We start from the raw sequence: 22,566 nt of genomic DNA, 5'->3' as shown, positions 1-22,566 counted from the left end.
TAATACTTACCAAGCTCAAGTATTCTTATCAGTGTCTGTCTTTATATAAAGTATGGATGTTTGCAAGCATGTATATATTTAATGTATGTATATATGTTATATATAGTTTTTACTGTAATTGGTATGTTTAAAATAGTTTATGTTCTGCTTTTACTACTCAGCACTATGTTCTACCTAGCAAATGTAATTTTTTTCATGTATTCATAGTATTTTGAGAGATGCAAACATGTCTGACTTATCCATGTATAATTATGATAACTTAGAGTGATGTTAAACTTCACAGAGGAGCTGGGATATCAGTAGAACCTTGAAGCATGAGAAGCATCTCAACAGGCCGGAAAGGAGTGGGAAAGGAAGGGCATTTTAGGCTGAGGGAACAGCATGAACAAGGGAAAACAGTTAAATATCAGGGAACAAATAGGGGCTAGCTAGAATATAAAGCACAAAGTTCTTGGGGTGGTATGGGGTGGATGGATGATGAGAAAACAAAGCTAGGAAAGCTAGAAAGATAGTTTAAACTAGATAAAGGTCTTTAAATATGGAGAATGGGTTTTTGTAATGGGGAGTCATCACAGATGTTTGGTTTTAGTTTTAAAGGTAAGCCTGTGTTTTAAGAAAGGAAAAGAGTGGATGACTGATTGGAAAGACAAGAGACTGAAGACAGGTAGGAGAACAAGTAGGGTTTGAATGAAAGCAATGCTTATTAGGATGGTAGGGAAAGGATGATTTCAAGTGACTGCAGAGTCAGAAGTAGCAGGACTTTTGGACGAAGGGGAGGTAAGGGTGACTGACGAGAAAGTGGGGAAGTAGAGAGATATTGTCTCTAACGGTTTCTAGCCTTAGGAACTAAGAGAACAGTAATGGCATAGGGTGACAAGAACAGAATTTCAAGGGAGTCAGAAATACTGAAGAATTTGGTTTGGGAATTCTTGATTTGATAAGCCCCTGGGACATCTGTATATTCTTATTTGCCTATTAAAGTGGGAACAAAGTAATAATTTACAATTATCTGCCAGGCAAATCTGAATGTTTGTTTCCTTAAAATCTTCTAAATGGACACATTTTCTGATGTATAGTTATTTTTAAAAGACTTGAAAATGTTCTTACCCTTTAACCTAGCAATTTCATCTCTAGAAATTATTGCAATGGAAATAAGTGAAGATTCAAAAAAAAGAATAATGTGTAAGTTCTTTGTAAAAGTAAACCAGTAGCAAACTCTAAATATCTAGCAGTAGAGGACTGTTAATCTTTTAATGTTCATTTCACTACTAAAAATAATGCAGTATGATACCATTGTTAAAAGCTCAAACCAAGCAAAGTTCAATGATACAGCTTGAAGATACATACATACATACATACATATATATATATATATATATATGAAAACACTTTTTAAAAAAGCAGCTAATGACAATAAACAAATTTGAAGACAGCAGTTACCCATGGGTAGGAAGGGACAGCAGCAGAACACATAGGTGAAAAAAAGAGTGTTATAATGGGGTAGTTCTCAAGTCGTATTCGTATAGTGAGTTCATGAGTGCTTGTTTTATTTTGGACTTCATAATTGCATGCATATTACATATTGTATATATTAATATTATGTATGAAAATGTTTAATTCATGTTTTAAAAATATTTGATAATCATCAAACATACTACTGGTAACAGTTTAGTAAAAATTAATATTGTGAGCTATGTGTATGTAATCTAAGAGAAGAACATGAATAGTGGTATTTTAAAAATTTTTATTTATTCTTCCAAATTTTTCTGAATTTCCTACAAAAATTTTATCACTTTAATCATGAGGAAAAAAGTAAAAAACCTTCTGGATGCCCAAGAAGTTCTTCAAAGGAGTTTAATGCAGTTATACTGCAAAGTATAAATGATTATACTTGTAACATTTTAAAAACGTGAATATAAAAATGCAAAATACATAGCTTTAAAGAACTACAATTGAGATGACTGAAAAATTTAAAAGCTTTGTTTGTAAGAATGGAGAAGTGACAAGCTTTAATGATATTTAAGGACTTGATCTTCAAAATAAATAATAGTAAAAGCTTCAACAATGACAGCAATTCTTACATTAATAGAGAATTCATTGAGCTACAAGGTATTTTTAATATACCTTTCTTTATCTGAGATTCACAAAGGTTTGGAGAGCTAAGTAGATGTTAACATTCCTTCTTTTTCACCTCCACCCTTCCCCAGGAGAGGGTTCTGTGATTTGCTGCCTGCTCCACTGATGCTGGCCTCAGTTAAGTGACCCCTTGGCCAGCAAAATGATGGTGGACAAGACCTCGGCCAGGGGGGCTGTGGTGAGGCTAAAAGAAGCATCCACTAGCTCTCTTGTGCTTTCTTTCAGCCACGAGAATGGGCATGCCCCACATAGGTCTTATTCTTTCATTCTGCTGCCAGGGGAGAGCCACAGTTAAGCCATATAAAAGCAGACAGGTATCTTAAATGAGAATAAATGTGTGCTATTATTGTAAACCACTGCAATTTGGGGGTTATTTGTGATACAGACAACTGTGTTATAGAAAAACTGCCTACATGCACCTATTTACAGGAGAAAAACTAAAAATTAGATAGGTTAAATGATTACTCCAATGTTTTATGTCTGGAAAATGGAAAGCACTCCCAATCCAGTGCTTTTCCACGAATTTTATGCTACTTTCTTTTGTGATAAAATGAACTACCAAATAACACCTAGGGTTAATTCCTTTTGGTTTATCAAAGTGAGATCAGGAGTTTATCGGTCATCTATTTCAAAGTGCTCTCAAGTGTGCTTATGAAGCATTATTTCTCCTCTCTAAAAGTTGAGTTTTTCCACCTAATCTTGCATATTTCTCTCTCAATGGAAATAAGAATAGTAATGATACTACATACTATTTCTTTAGACTTTCCTTTTTTCAAAATCCTTTCATACAAAATCTCATGTAGAATTCATTCTGTCATTTGTAAGATAGACAGCAAAGGTATTATAATCATAATTCCCATGTCCACTCTAATTCTTTAGCACCAAATTATGTATTTCCCCCTTTTCAGAAACTAGAGAATTGTGAAGACATATCTGCAGATGGTGATTCACAGTATTCCATAAAATTAAATTGTATGAGATCTAGTTGCAGCTGTTAAGGCGACTGGCAAGACTACATCCATTCTCTGGGTTTTGCTTCAACAGAACAACACCTGAACTATTTTCTTTGCAAATGCAGAGATATTTTATTTCTGTGTCTGGATCTCCAACACAATGCTTAAAGATCCTCTCTGAAGCTACAGGTGAAAAAAACTGAAACATGAGCCTGGGATGGCAAATGGAACTTATGTCTATGTTTAAGTTTCACTAATTTACAACTTGAAAAATGTCACTCTCAGTTTTTTTCACCCAAGTCTGTGCTTCTTGATGTGTGGAAAGGCAGAGTGCCAAAGGACTCATGATAGAAAACAGCAGAGGAAGGCACCTTTGCATATACTGGGATGCTTGTTTTTGTGTATGTGTGGGCACAGGAAAAGTCTGGATAAGAGCAGCACTGTACTTTGGAGTTCACAGGTCTACTGGCTTTTTTTTTTTTTAATTGTCATAACATTGGTTTACAACAGTGTTCCGAGGTGCAGGATCACACCTCCTCAGATGCATGCCACACCACACTCACCACCCAAGGCACCCCCAGTCCTCCATCACAGTGCATTGTGCCCCTTCCCTCCCTGTGTGTCCCTCCCTGCTCCCTCCTTCTCTGGTAGCCTCAATTCCACAGGCAGATTTCTAAGGTTTGTTACGGGTTTGGTTTTGTCTGACCCTTTGTTTTGTTTCTTTATATTCCACATATAAGTGGACTTATTTTGATTATCATTAGCCCCTCCAGTTCCAGCCATGTTGTTGCAAATAGCAAGAGTTCATTGGTTTTATAGCTGAGGGGAATACCACTGACACCGTTTGATCCACCCCTCAAAGAAAGAGCCCCAAGGTTCTGTTGTGTTTGAATTGCTTTCCATCACAAAAGTGTCATTTCTTCCATCTACCCAAAGTTCTCCTCTATTCTTACTACTTCTCCCTTGATTCTGTTGTGAATAATTATCAATAAAATCTTAATTCAATGTTCTGTGCTTTTCAGTTTTATTTCCGGGAATATAAAAATATTTACGAGGGTTTACATGGTCTCCCTCCATTTAAGGTGTAAACTCCATTTATCTCTTTAGGCCTTTGTTTCAACTCTGAATTTTTTTTCTCTAGAGATCTTCAAGATCACTGGGAAAGAAATCCCCTACCTCCATTTCACAGATTGGTCACAAATTGCAGATATGTGACTTTTACACCATAAATACAAATGAATAGGAAATCAAATGTCCTTTTTCTCACTTATAGATTTTTCTTCACACTAAACTGCCTCTTTCCATTTCCTTATAGTGTCACCCAATTTCAAGAAGTCCAAGAAACCCAGACAAGTCCTAATTCAAATGTTTCTTAGCTTAGTTATTTTGCACAGAAATTTTGTTGTGTCTAATGTACTGTGGACAAACAATCCAGATAACCATACTTGTTAGAATAATCTCTGAAACATGTATATAAATAGCAAAGAATGACTTATCATACTGTCTTATAAATAAATGCATATGCTTTTTTAGTACATCTTTTTTTGTGATCTCTATTTTGGCTATGCAAACCTTTTCTATCTCTTTCCTTGGCTATTGAGCAGTACCCCAATAGTCATGTTCATGCTATGATTTTTTTAAGCCTAAAAATAACAGCTTCAATGTTAACATTCAAGAAATGCTTAGTATGTGTCAGACACTATGCTACATCATCACATATAATTCTCTTAAAAATTATACTAAGCTGAGGAAATTGAAACGTAGCTACTTTTAAGTTGACTGCACAAGCTCAGGTACTGAACCAAAAATGGAGGCCGGGCCTCCCCGGTGGCGCAGCGGTTAGCTAAGCTGCCCGCAGCCTCTGCAGCGCTGGTTCGATCCCAGGCTGCTCCCCGGCCACCGGAGGAGGGTCCCACATGGCGCGCAGACCTCTCCTGCCGCCCACTGCTCCCCTCAGCAGTGTACTTCGGTCCTTCTGCCTGCTCTGCTCCCCGCTCTGGCTCTGGTGAATTCTCTCACCCTCCCGCGCTTCTGACTGTACCCAGTGCTTGTATAAATAAATAAATAAATAAATCTTAAAAAAAAAAAAAAAAAATGGAGGCCAAAATTGAAAGACCATTATAGCATATCACTTCCCTAATGAAATGTAGTAAAGTATAACAAATTTTGAAGAGGGTAGTCGTTACAGGAGATTTTAGTTTTATCTGTATCATCTGAATTTTATAAGTATGCATTTATGTATTAATTGTATAATGAAAAAAAGAATTTGAAACATTTTTAGAATATGCCTAATTAAAAAGTTTCTCACAAAGAAATATCCAGACCCAGGTGACTTTGTCAGTGAACTTACCAAGCATTTAAGAAAAAATTAACAATAACATTATACCAGAGAGCAGAAGAAAAAGGGAGAGTAACTGCCAACTTGTTTTATGAGGCTTGCATAGCATTACACTAAAATCTGATTTAAAAAGAACACCTAAAAACAAAAATGGTGACAGGGCAATGATTTTTTTTGGTAAATCTAGATATAAAAATCCTCAACAAAATGCTTTCAGCTTAAATATGTGTGTGCATAAACACATATATATTACATCACAATTAAGTTGCATTTATTCCAAATTGCAGTTAGTTTCATACTAAAAATCAATCAGTAGAATCTATCATTATAAGAGAGAAAAAAGGAGAGATGACATTGCCCATGTCCCTGGAGCCTCGCTGCACACAGCCTCCCTTGGAACCTGCATTCTCACCTAGTACCATGGTCACATGCTGCCTTGCACAGCACCACAGTCTTGCTTTGCAATCTCATCAGCCTCTTGCAGCACCACAGCCCCAAGCCACACCACACCTGTAGCAGCTCCATGGCATGCCTCCTCCACAGTCTTGAGATGCACTGTATCCAGTCACCCAACTCCCAGGTCCCGTGAGCACTTGCTGCAGTTACCAATGGCAATAGTCTAGCTACTCTAGCATAGAGTTCCTCCATCCAAGCTACTTAGCTGAAGGCCAAGTTAATGCAGAGTGAAATAAAACAGAAGAAGAAATACAAATACTACATGTTTTCACTCATGTTTAGAATATAAAGAAAATAAAAACAAACCCTCAGATAATAGAATGGTGGTTACTACAGGGGAAGGAGAGGGAAAAGTATGGGTAGAGGAGCTGACTGGTTGTTGGAGGTGAATGGACATTTGGTAGTGAGTGTGGAACCTACACAAGTGTTGTAAACCAATGTTATCTCAATGAAAACAAAATGATAAATCATATGACACTCAATAGATGAAGGGAAGAATCATTTGAAAAAATTTAATATCCATTCATAACAAATCTTAGCAAAACAAGATAAAAGGGAATTCCTTAATTTACCAAAGGATTTTGATTAAAAGTCATAAAGTTAGTTTTATACTTAATGTAAAATTGAAATTTTGAAAGTTTTTTCCCAACTTATAGCCAATAAAGGACTAGAGTTCTTTAACCAATATATCAGGCAAAATAAAAGAAATAAAAGGGAGAAGACTTGTAAATAAAGAAATTAAATTGATGTCATTTGCAATGGTATTGTTGTATATATAGAAAGTGCAAAAAAATCTACAGGCCTCTTGTTAGGACAAGAGAGAGAGAGAGAGAGCTGACTTTTTATATATCAGCAACAAATCAACAGAAAATAAAATCTAAAAGATTCCATTTTCAATAGTATCAAAAAAGAAAAGGCCAATATAATAAAATAGTGTGTCCAGATTCAGACCCACACATACATGCTCACTTGATTTATGACAAATCAGTGCACTGGTGAGAGGGTAAGAGAATAACATTTTCAATACACTGGGATAGTTGAAATGACATATGAAGGCCAAATAAATCTTAAGTTCTACCTCACACCATACACAGGAATCAATGCTAGATGGATTACAGATCTCCATGTAAAAGGAAAAATAATAGAGTTTCAAAAAAAAGAGTATCTTCATAACATTGGGTTAAGCAAAGATTTCTTAAATAAAATGTATTAACCTGACTTGCCTTCACCCAAAAAGATCATTTTGAGTATACTGAAATTAAGCTACTGTTTATCATAATACACAAGAGTGAAGAGGGAAGCTACAGGTATTTGCAGTATATATACCTGACAGAGGACTCAGCAAAATATAAAGAACATCTATAAATCAAAATTTCAAAAAAGACAAAAGACGATGCCACATGGAAAGGGGTTCAATTTCACTGGTCATGAAATGGGAATCAGGGAAAAAACAAACTAAAATGACAAGTAGGCATTACAACACATTTACTAAGATTAATAAAACAATACTGAATGTTGATAAAGACCTGGGACAATTAGAACTTTCATAAACTGCTAGAGGGAACATAAATTTGCATAACAATTTTCAAAAACTATTAGGCAGGGTCTGCTAAAGCTGAGCATACACACACACACACACACACACACATACACACACACACACTATAACCTAGCAATTCCAGGAAAAAAATGTACATCTGCTTACCAAAAGACATGTACAAGAATTTTCAAAGCAGCATTATTTACAGTAGTCCCAAACTGGAAACAATGCACATACAACCAGACATGGTCTACTTAGGAAGGGCGTAACTTTGGGTTAGCATCTTTCTAGCAATGAAGGAGCAGATACATGGGAGTTTTCTGCTGACCACACTTTGTGTGGCTAGGCAGTATGTTTCTTGCTTATAAAGCAACTTGGACAGTTCACCTCTGTTTCAACCACAGGAAAAGAGACTTACTTAAAATTATAACTATAGCTTTAGTGGTAGAGTGGTAGGGCCAAGTGTGAGCTGCAGTCCAAAAGAAATCAAGTCTCAAGATTTCATTGATTTTCTGTGACATGTTTAATACCCCATCTGTGGTCAATAGGTCAATGGTAGAATTCTGATGGCAAGAAGTCAGGTTAAGTGAAAGAGAAAGGGAAGACAGCTTGCATGTGTCTAAGTTCACTGTAGCAAATATATCTGGGACAAGTCTATATTTTATCATGCTTTCTGCAAGAATATGAGCAGCACATTATCCTCCTCCACTGAGAATATTCCCTTTCCTAAAAAAATTATATGTATTCTATTTTGCCACTTTCCACAAGCAATTCTGCAATCTCTTCTTATTCTAATTGTTAAATTTTCCACTTTATTACTCCTCACATCTGTGCATGTATTTGTCTGTGAGCACGTGAGTATGTATGTGTGTGTGAGGGAAAAAAGATTGTCCATTAAATTAAAAAACTTTTTCATGACATTAAACTATTGGGTTGTAGGGTAATTACAAAATGTAGCTTTCCTGAATTTTAAAATGTGACATTTTTCTTTCATTGTCAGCAGCTTAAATAATTCTATGGTACACATCTATGTGTGTGAAAGTACATTTTATTTTCTTAAGTGTCCAACTAAACATGACTTAGTAAGAGTTGAGTTTTATATGTCTTGTAGTGTTCTGTGTGTGGATCTGGTGTTCAGAGTGTGTGGGAATGCTCATGATTGCTGGACATATGTGCATTCTACGGGAAGTACTGCTGTCTAGAATCTCTTACAGAGGCGAATAAGAAAATGTGCACAGAGTTAGGTAAGCAAGGCTATTACAACTATCTGGTATTCTCACACCTTCCTATAGTTGAACTGAAACTGGAGATACATAATCTCTAAATACATTACTACTTAAATAAGTACATTTCTAACTTTCTAACATGTGCTCAGAGATTATCTTTACTGATTGCCCTGTTAGTAAAGTGTTTTCACATTTACTCCATCCACATCCCCGTTATATGGCTACACAAATCTTCTGAGCGAATGTTTCTAGACTTGAAAAGGAGTTGCAAATCCAAAGAAGAGATCTGACAAAATAGGCAGGGAGGGAATAAGGGCTCTTCTGAGAACACAGGGATACTCATGCAAATCAGAACATAATTACTGGACAGCATGCTGAGCAAACATGGTGGGACCTGGAAGAGATCACGTTGATAGCCTCAACTTCAAGAGTTAATAATCAAAATTTTGATCCATACTGATACTGAAAAAAAAAAAAAATTCACCTGCACTTGAAGAACCAGGAAACATAAATTGTTACCTTGGCATAAAGTAACAGAATCAAATATGATAGGAAAAGGACTATGAGGTAAAAATTTATCTAAATATTGATAAATTTATAAAAACATAGTGATACTGAGAACTACTCTAAAATAATTAATTCAGGGCCTCCCCGGTGGCGCAGCGGTTGAGCGCTGGGTTGCAAAGCTGCCCGCGGCCTCTGCGGCGCCGGTTCGATCCCCGGCTGCTCCCCGGCCACCGGAGGAGGGTCCCACATGGCGCGCAGACCTCTCCTGCTTCCCACTGCTCCCCTCAGCATTGTACTTCGATCCTTCTGCCTGCTCTGCTCCCTGCTCTGGCTCTGGTGAATTCTCTCACCCTCCCGCGCTTCTGACTGTACCCAGTGCATGTATAAACAAAACAAACGAACAAACAAACAAATAAATAAATGAATAAAACATGCCTCTATTTAAAAAAAAAAAAAGATGTTTGTTTAAAATAATTAATTCAGAAAATGAGTCAAGCCAGTAAAAAGTACATTTTATAGAGTGGTCCACATGATAAATGGTTTCTGCCTCAGTTCATATTTTATATTAAGTAATTTTAAGGAAACATTAAATCATGGTTTGTAGTAATGAAATATTTAGGCAGTCTAGAAATTTTAATTATAATCAATAAGTATTAATTCACTGCTCTGAATCACGAATATCTACTCAAGGTGTATCTAAAGTGAGGCATAAGTAACTTCCCTTTGCAGCATTTACATAACATGCAGTCTTTATTGGTTATTTCCTTAAAACCTGCTATCTCTGTTGATGCTCTTCAGTTAGAGCTGATGGTAATCTTTAAAGCAAAAAAACTTGTTCTCCTATTTCAACTTGTGATAAATGAAACCTTTACCTGATTCAGTTGAAACATTTATCACAGTCAGGGTAAATAGGAAAGCAGGCATCATCAACTATCTTTAAACACAGACCATCCTGAATGTTCTACAGGACTGTGACAGAAGCAGCTAAAAATCTTTTCCAATTGCTTAAGGATGGCTGGAGTTTTCTCCACCTTTTTTCATTATTTCTACAAGTATAATTCTAAGCACAGTATTGTTTTTCACATCTCTAGTATCAGCCCCTCACCCACTAGCTATGAAGAAGAAAAAAGATAGTTGTTCTTGCAAATACCATTTTAAGTCCACAAAGTAATACCATGCTTTAGAAATAATACAAAAAATGGTAAACAGATTCTGCTTTGTGTGGTCTCCTTTAAAGAAAGCTTGCCTGTAAGAGTCCATCAGTGAATATTTCCCCTCATTCTCTGAGACAACTTGGCAGTTGAGTAATCACGTGGGCTGCTCTAAAAATGTATGTGTGTCTAGTTAATTTAGGCAGTTTATTTTGATAGCATTCACCTCTTTTTGATTATAGCAGGTGTTTCAAGGATAAATTTACTGAAAATTGTATTTTGTTTAAACAACAGCAGCATGTACATTTACGGCCTTACTATATTAAAAAGCATTTATTGTCTGGCAGCAATAGATACAATTACAAACATTTGTGACAGTAATTGGAGCTATTACTCCTGCATGGAGCCTCATGGAGACCAACTTATTGCCACCTGTATTTACATTTGTTACTGGTAATTGTAAAAGCTGCTTTTAAAAAATAATTGGTGTCTTATTTTTCTTCGATTTATGTGAATATTTCTCAAAAAAGGTCTGTCTACCAGAAAATCTATAAGAATTATATATGTAATTACTTCATTATTCAAATAACAGGCAGAATCCCATTTTAATGACTAATACATACATAAAATATTTTCATGTATGCTAGCCCACAGAATGCATTATACCCTTTTGCTCAGGGATATAAGAATTCTATCAATATAGCCTATCCAACATCCAGAGTACAAGTCTTAAGAGATGCTTTTTATTCCCAAACTATAACAATTTATAGATCCCAACAGGTCAGAAATATTTAGAAAGCTAAATTTTATCAACACACTTTTATACTCATTCAAACACACTGATGGCAGAAGGTCAAAGCAAGTTACTTTCTCCACTGCTTTGGAATGAGAAAAATACTCTCTACTGCTTCCAGATACAGATTTATCTACAATAGTAAAAAGGAAAAAGCCTAGCATTGTACATGTCTGCAGGATTTGGCTTCCAATTTGAAGAGACTTAGATCTAATATAGCAATTCTGTGGTCCCTCCAGGTTCATTTAAATGGAATTCCACCTGCTGATTAATGAAGGCTTCACTCCTCCCTCTAAGGTTTTAGCTTTCACAGTGACTAGGGAGCCCAAGGGCTCAAGACTATTGCAATGATTCCATCCTTAGCACAATGACTTTTCTGGAAAGGTTTCCTGCTATGAATTACCCAAGGCAATACCTGTATGGCTTATTTACGTTAAAACAAAATTCAATTGCATGGAGCTGAAATTTAAAGTTTAAGGTTCTTTTTGAAACTGCACCCTGAGAAAGTCAGACACTGAAGAATAGGCAAGGATATAAAAAAGCAGTTCAGTGAATCAAACGCTTGAAATAATTAGAAACACATGCTGTAGTACTGCCAAAGACTTAAAAAAAAATTCTCTTTATCTAAATTCCTTGTAATGAACCTGAAGATTTACATAATGACTAAAGACATTTGGTGGAATGAAAAGGTACCTAGCCAACTATCTTTTAAAACAACAAAGCAGGAAACATTTAATTATAATTTGGAAAATAATCTATTTAAGTCATTAATCAAAATTTTAATTATAATATCCACAGGGCATTAAAGCATGATAGAACATTTGTTCACTGCATTAAATACCTAATATTAAATCATTTTAATGTACAATCTTTTAGGAATAAGTACTGTGTAACTGAAGAAAGGATGTAAGGTTTAGTTGAAAATCAATTATATGCTTTCTGTTTTTCCTTATTTCTGGGCAACAGGAATAAATATTACTGTTTCCTTGGTCTCTATTGTGATAAAAACCTTTGACCTGAAAAATCATTCTCTTTTTATAGACTAATAAGATTGATAATTTTAAGAAGCAGATTTCATTTAGTTCAATGAATGAAGCTGAGAGACTGAATATACAAACAGACAACAGACCAAAGCCAGATCATTACACAAAATAAGACTCTGTACCATAATCTGTAGCAACCAGCCCAGAAAACCAAAACACACTGTTGGTCACAATCAGCCAAAATGGTCAGGGTGTTAAGAAATGCCAGCTTTCAGAATTTTTGCCTAAAATTGCTTCCAATGCAGGACTAACCAGACAAAATCAAATATTCTCCCCCATCAACTCATATAGGAGTCCCTGATTCTAGTTAGCCTGCTCCACACCTCCAGTCATATGAACATAGCTATAGTTTTTCCTTTTTTCTACTATGAATTTTTTAAAGTCTCCTGCCTGCTTTTGAGTCTCTGCCAGATGCAAGTGATGGCTGGTGGTTGACTCCTTTGCTAAAGCAAGCTCTGAATAAATCCAGGTTTCTTCCACTCTCTGAAAGCAGAAAGTTCCTAGTTGATATGATTTGGCAGGTTGCTTTTGAGTCTAGAAATGCTAAACAAATTTTCCATGTAAATTAATGGTTAGTAGTATTTCAGGATCCAAAAAATAATCTACAAATCTGTACTAATTAGGAATGCTCTATTTTCTGATAACAGGGCAATCCTATAGCCTTTGTTCTTCCATTTAGGTAGTCTGTTCATTTGCAAAAAGTCAAATAAAGGCTTGCCTTTTCATAACAAAAAGAAAACTCAAGAGGATAGAATAATTTTCTTCAAGAAACAGCATTAAGTATTTATTTAGAGACTGAAAATTAATAAAAACATACACAGTGAAATCTGTATGGATATCCATATTTTCTATTCCCCTCCAAATATGGGACAAGTAGAATTCTTTGATAGCCCAACTTCAACTACTATGATAGCAAACTGCAGCACCTTCAACTAGTATGATAGCAAACTGCAGCACCTATCAAGTGATGCACTTAGCAATTAGAAAAATGCATTGCTATTGTGCAATTAAAAATATTTCAAGCATATAGCAAAATATTGGTCTTCAACAACTGTCATAAAGTAACCTGGAGAAGAGCCCCTCAGACAAGCTGAAAAGAGTAACAGCAGCTACAATGGTGGTCAGAGTGTACATTCTTGAAGCAATGATTAAGTATACCAGAGTTCTAAGTATATAATTTTCAATTTAACCTTCATTTTTCCTTTCTATTCTCCATGGTTTGCCTTCAACAACAATTTACTTTTCTAAAATGACTCTTTGGCACCATCCATTTCTGTGCTTTCAGAGCTTAAGGTTCTTATGCTTGTCCACATTCTAACCAACAGCCCTTGCATGATTCTGCTGTGTCATTTCTTCACTCATATCCAAAACTCCTGGTCTGAGCCCAACTTACTGAACTTGGTCAATCCATCTCTGCTACTTGGCACTAAGCTGGAGACTGATAGCAACCTTCCAGCAATATAGTCAAACATCTAAAGCTATGGTTTAATTTTTAAGGATGTCTAGAAAGGTTCCTGTTGTAAGGTTATGTTAAAAAGTGGGTGGAGGGCCTCCCCGGTGGCGCAGTGGTTGAGCGCTGGGTTGCGAAGCTGCCCGCGGCCTCTGCGGCGCAGGTTCGATCCCCGGCTGCTCCCCGGCCACCGGAGGAGGGTCCCACATGGCGTGCAGACCTCTCCTGCCGCCCGCTGCTCCCCTCAGCAGTGTACTTCGGTCCTTCTGCCTGCTTTGCTCCCCGCTCTGGCTCTGGTGAATTCTCTCACCCTCCCGCGCTTCTGACTGTACCCAGTGCATGTATAAACAAACAAAATAAATAAATAAAACATGCCTCTATTTAAAAAAAAAAAAAGTGGGTGGAGGTACAATATCAACCATATACACAAAAAGCACACAGAAACAGTAATCAACATTTTTAAGTGATTCTTCTGGTGTTTTTCCAGGTGCTTTAGATATGTTATTTCATCTAATACTTTTAATAAACTCTCTGAGATAGGTTTTATGATGAACTCCAGTTTACAGATAACAAAACAGACACAGTGGTCACAAGGTCCAACCACTAATAACTGTCAGAATTAGGGTTTGTACTCAAGCAACCTGGATTTAAAATTTGTGCTTTTAACTAGTATGCTATATTGTCACTAATCAAATAGGTAAGAGGCTAGATTATAAGTTCAAATATCCTGTCTGTCACTTACTAGGCAAAGGCAAATTACTTAATTTCTCTGGTTTTCAGTTTCCACACCTGTAGTAAAAGATAGCTACAAATCATAGAGTGACAGAAAGGATTCAATGAGTTAATACACTCATTGAATTGCAAAGAACAGTATTTGGCACACAATAAACACTTTGTAAATTATAATTATTACTATTTCATCATATTATAGATGCTTGTGTTTATGTTTATGTATATTTACTTATATACATCAATATACATACATACATACACACATATATATATACACCTTTATTAGGGAAAAAACTTGAAAGATCTAATGAAGTGATAAATCTATAAATTTGATTATATCTACAAGTAAAAACACAAGTCTGATATTTATAAATATTCACCTTAGAGGACAGAAGTATTAATCCAGAAATTTTGTAAAATCTTCCTGAATACCCATATAGGCACCTAATACAATAGGGCTATGACAGAACACATTAATATTGTAACATAATGATAACTAACATTTATTAGGTACTAACTAAGTGTCAGACACTGTTCTCAGTTCTTTTTTTTTTTATGGAGGCATGTTTTATTTATTTGTTTGTTTGTTTTGTTTATACATCACTGGGTACAGTCAGGAGCGCGGGAGGGTGAGAGAATTCACCAGAGCCAGAGCAGGGAGCAGAGCAGGCAGAAGGACTGAAGTACACTGCTGAGGGGAGCAGCGGGCGGCAGGAGAGGTCTGCGCGCCATGTGGGACCCTCCTCCGGTGGCCGGGGAGCAGCTGGGGATCGAACTGGCGCCGCAGAGGCCGCGGGTAGCTTCACAAGCCAGCGCTCAACCGCTGCGCCACCGGGGAGGCCCCTGTTCTCAGTTCTTTACAACAAATTAGAAGAGGAAAAGGAAAAGAGAGGTATAGTAACTTGTCCACAGCCAATAAAAGGTGTAAATATGAATCTGGAGCCAGAGGAAAGTGTGTGAGACGTCCAGATGCTCAGGGTCTTTGGGGCTACAACCATGTCACTAAGCTTCTGAAACTCTGGTTCAATAAATCAGGTTAACAGTGAGGAAATATGTCATTATCAGCTTCTAATTCACAGCACACTGCCTGCTCAACCCCCAAAATATCACTTCAATATTTTTTTATAATTAAAGACAAAATTACTTAAAAAAAACCTCAGCAGTTAGGATAATTCTTGACTAGCTATAGATTTTTATAGTGTGAGTATAATCACAGATGCTTGTTCTTAGTTTCAGATTCTACCAGGGTAGTTATGTAACACTTGGCATCGTTATTGGGTCCAATAAAGAACAATAAAAAAAGAAAAAAAAAACAGTAGAAACCAGGACAAGAGAAATAAAGGGAAAAAAGTAAGGGGTAAAAGAACAAAAAGTAGCAACAATACACACAGATGATTTTATATCCATTCTAGTTCAAGTGCCCAGCAGACTGCCCTTCTGAGAAATTGACTTGTGAGCCTCACTCACTTGATCACAACTGAGGAATCAACCAGGGTGGAATAACTTAGGATTTGGGTCAATTTATTGATTTTCTGGGCAGAATTTCTGCTTTTGTCTTCAGACATATTATTCCAACTTGGGGAAGAGCTGTGTTGGTCTTTGACTATATATCTATCCTAAAAATAATCACTAGGAGCAAACTCTATAGCCAACTCTGAAGAGGAAATTACTAACAGTCCTTTCAAGCCAGCATACGACAAAAATCCTTTATTTTCAGTTGTGGAACATTTTATTTGTATTTTTGGCAAGATATTTATTTTCCCAATTGTAATTTGTTTAAGCTAATATTAAAATTTGTTCTCATTCTTTGAGAACTGGCAACAGTAAGTGGCACCAGAAACAAGGATAAGTTAGCCAGCAATAAGAAACCGGATTAAAACATTATGGAAACTACATAAAATTAACTATTGGCTACTCATCAAAGCATATATTTTATATGTCAAAAAAACAGAAAAGGAAATTTACCTTTTTAAAATACCTATTAGGAAGCGTATGTGGAATAAATGAACTTGTAAGAAAGAAAAGTAAACCAAAAATATGCTCCAGTACAAAATAAATATGGAATTTAATTGACTATTAAAACAAGGTCATTTAAAATGATTTTTAAAATTTCTAAATAATGGTGGCTTTATTACTGATTGTTGCATCTCTATGCTACTTAAAAAATAAATCTAACGATGATCAGTAAAACACATTGATCTGAAAATAATTTTTTCCCCTCAAACAAATAATTATTCTCCATTATTGTAAATAGCATGTGTTACTAGTATTTTGGTTATTATTTTGGCCAAGAGGAAAAGAGAGGGTTTGATTTTGAGAGCCAGGAGTTAAGATAGAATGGGGGATACCATGATGCTGGAGTTAACCTCTTCTTTGAGGAAGGAATGAATCTATGAGAAACTCCCTTTTTTTAAATTTCTGAGATATTAGAAAACATTTCTCTCTTCATTAGCCATTTATTTTCTCAAATCAATGTATAATTTTATTTTTCTTAAGTAAGCTGAATAAAGTTGCATTTGAATTTACAACATGCTAAATATTTAAAAGAAAGAAGGGTTTATGAAATATTGTACATGAAGACCAAGTGATCCATAGAAGAATTCTGTAAAAGCAATTAAATGTCCCTTTAGGTTAATGTGTTATACCACAAAAATTTAAATTTAAAGTGATACATAGTCTAAAAAACACTAAACAAAAAGAATCTGGTATTTTGGAATAGTGCAGACAAAACTTAAATGTATAGTTAATTTACACAGTATATCCTCACAAGATTAAGGTTGATAATGTATGGTAAAAGCATAAGACTCCAACTTTAAACTTGTTAATTCTTCCCCAAATCAGAACAGTGATGCTCTAAGCACCTAGGATTCTGATTACTGCAATATTGGTTTGTAATAGCATTTGACCTGCACTTAGTTTTGAAATACTGTATATGTTGGCAGTTACATTTAAATTCTTTCTTTTTTTCCTTGGTTACTTCTATTTTGTTGAAATCAATGACTATGCTTAAAAACTCTCTCATGTGATCCCATTAGGGTCTAAATGAGATGTTTGGTTTTATGAGTTTACTCAGCTTGAAAATAAACAAATTAAACTTGCTTCCTTGTGGGATTTAAGATGTACTTCAGAGTTGGCAACTACACAATTATTGTAACATGTTATTCTAACTAGAATCATAGCAACAATGATTTTTAATTTTATGAAGATAATTTTTTCTAACAAAGCTAAAGAATTAGAAATTATATTTTTATTAAAAATAAATTTTTATAAATGATTACTTCATCAGATATGTAGTCAGTGCAAATTCTTATTAATATGAATTCACATATGAGAGATAAGTAAACAGAGAATTTACTCCCAATGTAGTTAAATAATAGCTTCATAATAACTGAGCAAGTATGTGGTAAAAAAGCTAGAGGATTTGCTCAGTTACCTTTGATAAAGTTTGGTCCACAACTGTCCACAGTCTAGTAAAACCTCTACTGTTCTTATTCTATTCTAGCACTGCCCTAGGGAGTCTAGGTTACGTCTTACCCTCTCTAGGATACAATTCTACATCCCAAATTCAGACATTCTAAGAATGAACTAGCTTTCAGGGCCCTCTGAAAACAAGTCTTTGAAGGTTTTTTACTTTGGGGGCCAACACAGGACCATATTTGCAAAGTAACAAGCTTTCTTAGAGCTTTATTACATAATATTGGGGTTTGTCTCTAGTTTTCAAGGATGAAAATCTGTTAGTTTTCTTCACCTCAATACCTCTCTAGCCCCCGTTTATAGAGATTTTTATAGAACTCATGAGAACAGTATTGCACAGTCACCTATTAGTTTGCTCTGAATTTTTTACTTCTAAACTATAGGTTGAAAGGAAGTAAAAACTTGATTAAATGGGCTAGCTCATCTGATATAATCCCCAAATCTTATTCAAGTGATTTCTTATTTATTTTCTTAGATTTCACCTGTAACCATGCATATACATACTAAACTGATTATGTGAGATAACTTCAAAGATGTTTTCTGTTTCACCATCCATCAGAGCTCAAAGCCATTTTCTAATTCTTATCAGTTATACATAATAGAATTCTAATTCATTCACTCACTATTCACTGAAACAAAATGATTTCCAAGAAAATATATCAAAATGTATTAAGAAAATACCCCTCACATTATGTTCCAAATCATTTTCAAGATCTCTTCCTTGCTTTTTTGGACCATATTACATTACTCATTCAACAAAATATATTAAATCTCTCTCAAGACAGAATGATAGAAACTGCTTCATACTACCCTTTTAAAATCATTGGTATAATTGGGAGTACCCCTTGCCCTAAAACTGCCCTCTAAAAAATTATTTGACAAAAGGTGCTCTCTCTTCTATACCTTATTGTCAGTCCTAATCGTGACTTTCAGTTGTGGTAGTACACGTTCCACTTCTAGACTCCATTCTGCAGCATCTGTTGTGGATTCCAAAATATCTTCTTGCTTGGCAGACTCGTTCATATCCTAAGAAAGGAAAGATATCACAAGATTGAGAGTTTATAAAAAGAAATGATAAAATTTTGAGGCATTTTAGCAGCACTGCACAATTTATATCAAGCACGGTAGTGTTAAAATTATAGTGGCAATAGAAATTCTTTTCTGTCCTCATATCCATATTGAAAGAAAATAATGCACTAACCTGACAGAACAGCAAAATAAGTATTTTTAAAGGGGAAGCAAATATATGATTCAGTTATTTTTACAAAAAAACCCCACTTTTGATGTCAGATTGATATTTCAATTGAAATACTCTCAAATGGACAAGCCATTAAAGTATGTTGCTAACAGTACAGGAGATAGAAACACATGTCTGGTAAGAACACTGTCTTTATTTAAATTTATCATGCTAAAATATAAAAACAAAATCTGAAAGAACAAATAAAATCCCAGAAGCAAATGTATCATTATTTGGAAATTTTATAATAATAACAATAGAGATATTTTGATTACGTCAAACAATAACAATTTTAAAATGTGATTTAATATCTATTTGAACTCAAACAGGATGGGGGTCAAATGTCTGCATTTGGTTTCTGCTTTTGAGAAATAAAATCAATTTATTTGTTACTGAATCACAAAAGGAAAACCTTCCCCCCTACCACTTTCCCAGTCCTTCACGATTTAGCAGTAAACATATATGGGTCTAAAAACATAAAGAATATGCAATTAATGATTTAGAGAGAAAACTTCTAAAACATTAATTTTGATAGCAACTTTGCTTTTAAGGTCCCTTGATAAATTACAAGAACATGTAAGTAAAAAAACATAAAATAAAGAAAAAAGAACTGAGGGACATAAACAGTCAAATGCATGCACTTTATACTAAAAGACTTTTTTTTTTTCTAAGTTAGGTATTTTTTTTTTTAAAGATTTATTTATTTATTTATACAAGCACTGGGTACAGTCAGAAGCGCGGGAGGGTGAGAGAATTCACCAGAGTCAGAGCGGGGAGCAGAGCAGGCAGAATGACTGAAGCACACTGCTGAGGGGAGCAGTGGGCGGCAGGAGAGGTCTGTGCGCCTTGTGGGACCCTCCTCCAGTGGCCGGGGAGCAGCCGGGGATCGAACTGGCGCTGCAGAGGCTGCTGGCAGCTTCGCAACCCAGTGCTCAACCGCTGCACCACCAGGGAGGCCCTAAAAGACTTTAATTTGAACAATCTATACAAAGATCTTGAGCAGTCAAGGAAATCTGAATATGGAAGAATATTAAATGACATTAAGGAATTATTGTTTATTTTATAGATAAGGTAATGAGATGGTTATATTAAAGAAAAGGTTCTTATAAATTAGAGATAAATGATGAAATATTAATAGGCAAATTGATATGATGTTGAAATTTACTCTAATATTCTATGGGGCAAAGAGAAAAAGGAAAGAGTTATATAGGAAACATGACAGACAAAATGTCAACTGTCGAAATTATGTCATGTCACATACGGGTTCATTATCTTTTAATTTTGTATGTTTAAAATTTTTCACATACAGATTTTAAAAATAAAAAGACTATAAACAACCTCACAGTTAAATTACATTTGCGTGAATTTGTCACTAAGAGACCCTTCTTAAATGAAGGTTCATTAAGCTAATCTTTCCAATCCATTTTAACACTAAGTTGAACAATAACCTTATGCTGGGGGTTATATATTTGCTGGGAACATGAGATTTTGGGGGTTCTAAACTTATTTCCAGCCAAGTCTCTGGAGCACTGCTGACATAAGAAAGCCTTTCTTCCCTGACTCCTAGCTCATATTAGCAAGTCCTGGACAGGCCCAGAGCCTGAACATTAAATGTATATTGCTTTTTTTTAGAATTTAGGGGGTTATATAATTCAAATCTCACTGTTAGAGAATGGATAACCAGTCGATGCTTTTACATTTTACAGTATGTTGTCTAATTTACTCAGATACCAATCTATTTAAAAAACCAGAAGTTTAAAAAAATAGCATTAGTTCTGCAAATGTGGAAATTCCAAGTGAAAAAGTTCAAGATTCTAGTTTAAACACTAAGGAGCTCATTTAAATATAGAAACATTGTATTATTTTGAGTACTTACTAAAACATTATGTATATATAAAATGAATCCAAGGAAGCACAAGAGCACATAACTAGAGAGGGGTAGGTGGAAAGTGGACATGTGTTAAGTTATATAAGAATATATGTGACATGGCGCAGCAGACTGCTCCTGTGTTGCCTACTGCTCCCCTCAGCAGTGTATTTTAGCGGATCCGCCTATCTATTCCCCACTCTGTCTCTAGTGAATCCTCTTACTCCCTGTACTTCTGGCTTACCCTACAGTTCTCCCATACATAAACAAAATAAATAAATATTAAAAAAAAAAAAAAGAATATATGTGACAGTAGGCGTGGAGACACTGGGTTTCCCTGCCGAAATCTAAAGCCATGAAGAAAGTTCTGTCATGTAAATTCACGCTTGCACTCATAACATGCATATGCTTGGAAGAGCCAGGTACTTGCACACTCACTGGCACAGCCTATATTCATTCCCAATTCTGATACATTCATCTTCTCTACCAAACAAGGTAGACTTGTTGAGGCGGAAAGATGTATGTGAACCCTAACACTGGGGGGCAGGGGACGTATAAACATAGGCTTGCTCCTGTTAGGGTTATTGGCCTCTACATCTCATCAAAGGGAGACAGTAGCAGTTTCTCCGAAGCAGTTTTGCATGATTCTTCATGGATATTTTGGTCATTGATTTAAAAATAAATGATTTATGAACTGCTGTCTGGGAGAACTGAAGTCTGATGCTGATTAAATCCCTGATCCAGTACTCCCCAACCCCATTCCCTTCTCAGCTCTTCTTATTTCCTACCTTACAAGAGGGTTGAGTTCGGGCCCACCAAACAGGACCACAGGAGGTACCCATCTACATTCCCACCTGCTCCAGGCCCCAACACAGGATTCTTCAGTTTGAGCACAAACACTCAATAATTGCTGCTCAATGAAGTGCACCATCTAATTTTCACAAAGGCAATGGGTTAGCAGTGATTTGGTTTGAATCAGATTTAGAATCTAAGAGTTAGTAGGGTGCATGAAGATCAAGCACTGCATTAAGATATTCCAGGGCATATCTTATTTGTATATTGGGCTACTTAGTAGGCTCTATTTACCCTACTGAGTTTATTATTTGGTTCCTGTAAGCAATGATTTGCTACTCCTACTCCCAATGTCCTAAAATTATTTTATGCAATGGCTCAAAAGTGTTCACTCACTCTGAGGCCACAGTTAATATACTGGGGGAAATGGCCTACTTACCAAATGAAGAAAGGGTGAAAAGAGAACATTAAGCTTGATACAGCAGCATTAGCCTACCCAACAATACAGTCTCTTTCTACTTGCTTGTTTGCACATCTATTTCGTAACTTCAGTCCTTATACAAAGTTTCCCAATGCCTAACAGCTGGATACATAAAATCAGCAAGCCCTACATATGAAGTATAAATGATTTTAAAACTATACCATGCCTAGGTTATAATGCTTTGAAAAAATGTTTCCTTTTCAATTTTTTTTTCCCATTGAACAAGTGGTATTTTATGTAGAGCTATTAGCAAAAGAGAAATAAACTGCTGTTTCTATTTAATCAAAATTTTGTATAATCATAGCAAAAGTCCCTCCTTGAAACATTAACTAAGAAAAAGCATAGTTCTTGGGAAATAGCTTTTTCCTGTTAATACTGCTGAAGAAACAA

The 22,566-nt window shown here is 35.5% G+C and overlaps 1 protein-coding gene across 4 annotated transcripts in view; it reads right to left on the bottom strand.

The window, feature by feature from the left end:
- The window catches only part of IFT57 (intraflagellar transport 57), a 74,193-nt gene that overhangs the window by 29,078 nt on the left and 22,549 nt on the right, over positions 1 to 22,566 (bottom strand). For all 4 annotated transcript variants that reach the window (XM_037525600.2, XM_037525601.2, XM_054700625.1 and 1 more), the window contains exon 6: positions 18,703 to 18,825. In XM_037525600.2, coding sequence (XP_037381497.1) covers positions 18,703 to 18,825 — 123 coding nt within the window. The remainder of the gene's footprint in view (positions 1 to 18,702; positions 18,826 to 22,566) is intronic.

Source organism: Talpa occidentalis, unplaced genomic scaffold, assembly GCF_014898055.3.
Source record: "Talpa occidentalis isolate TD23 unplaced genomic scaffold, MPIMG_talOcc4v2.1 talOcc4.4, whole genome shotgun sequence".
Taxonomy (NCBI): domain Eukaryota; kingdom Metazoa; phylum Chordata; class Mammalia; order Eulipotyphla; family Talpidae; genus Talpa; species Talpa occidentalis.
This window is presented reverse-complemented; position numbering and strand designations above follow the sequence as displayed.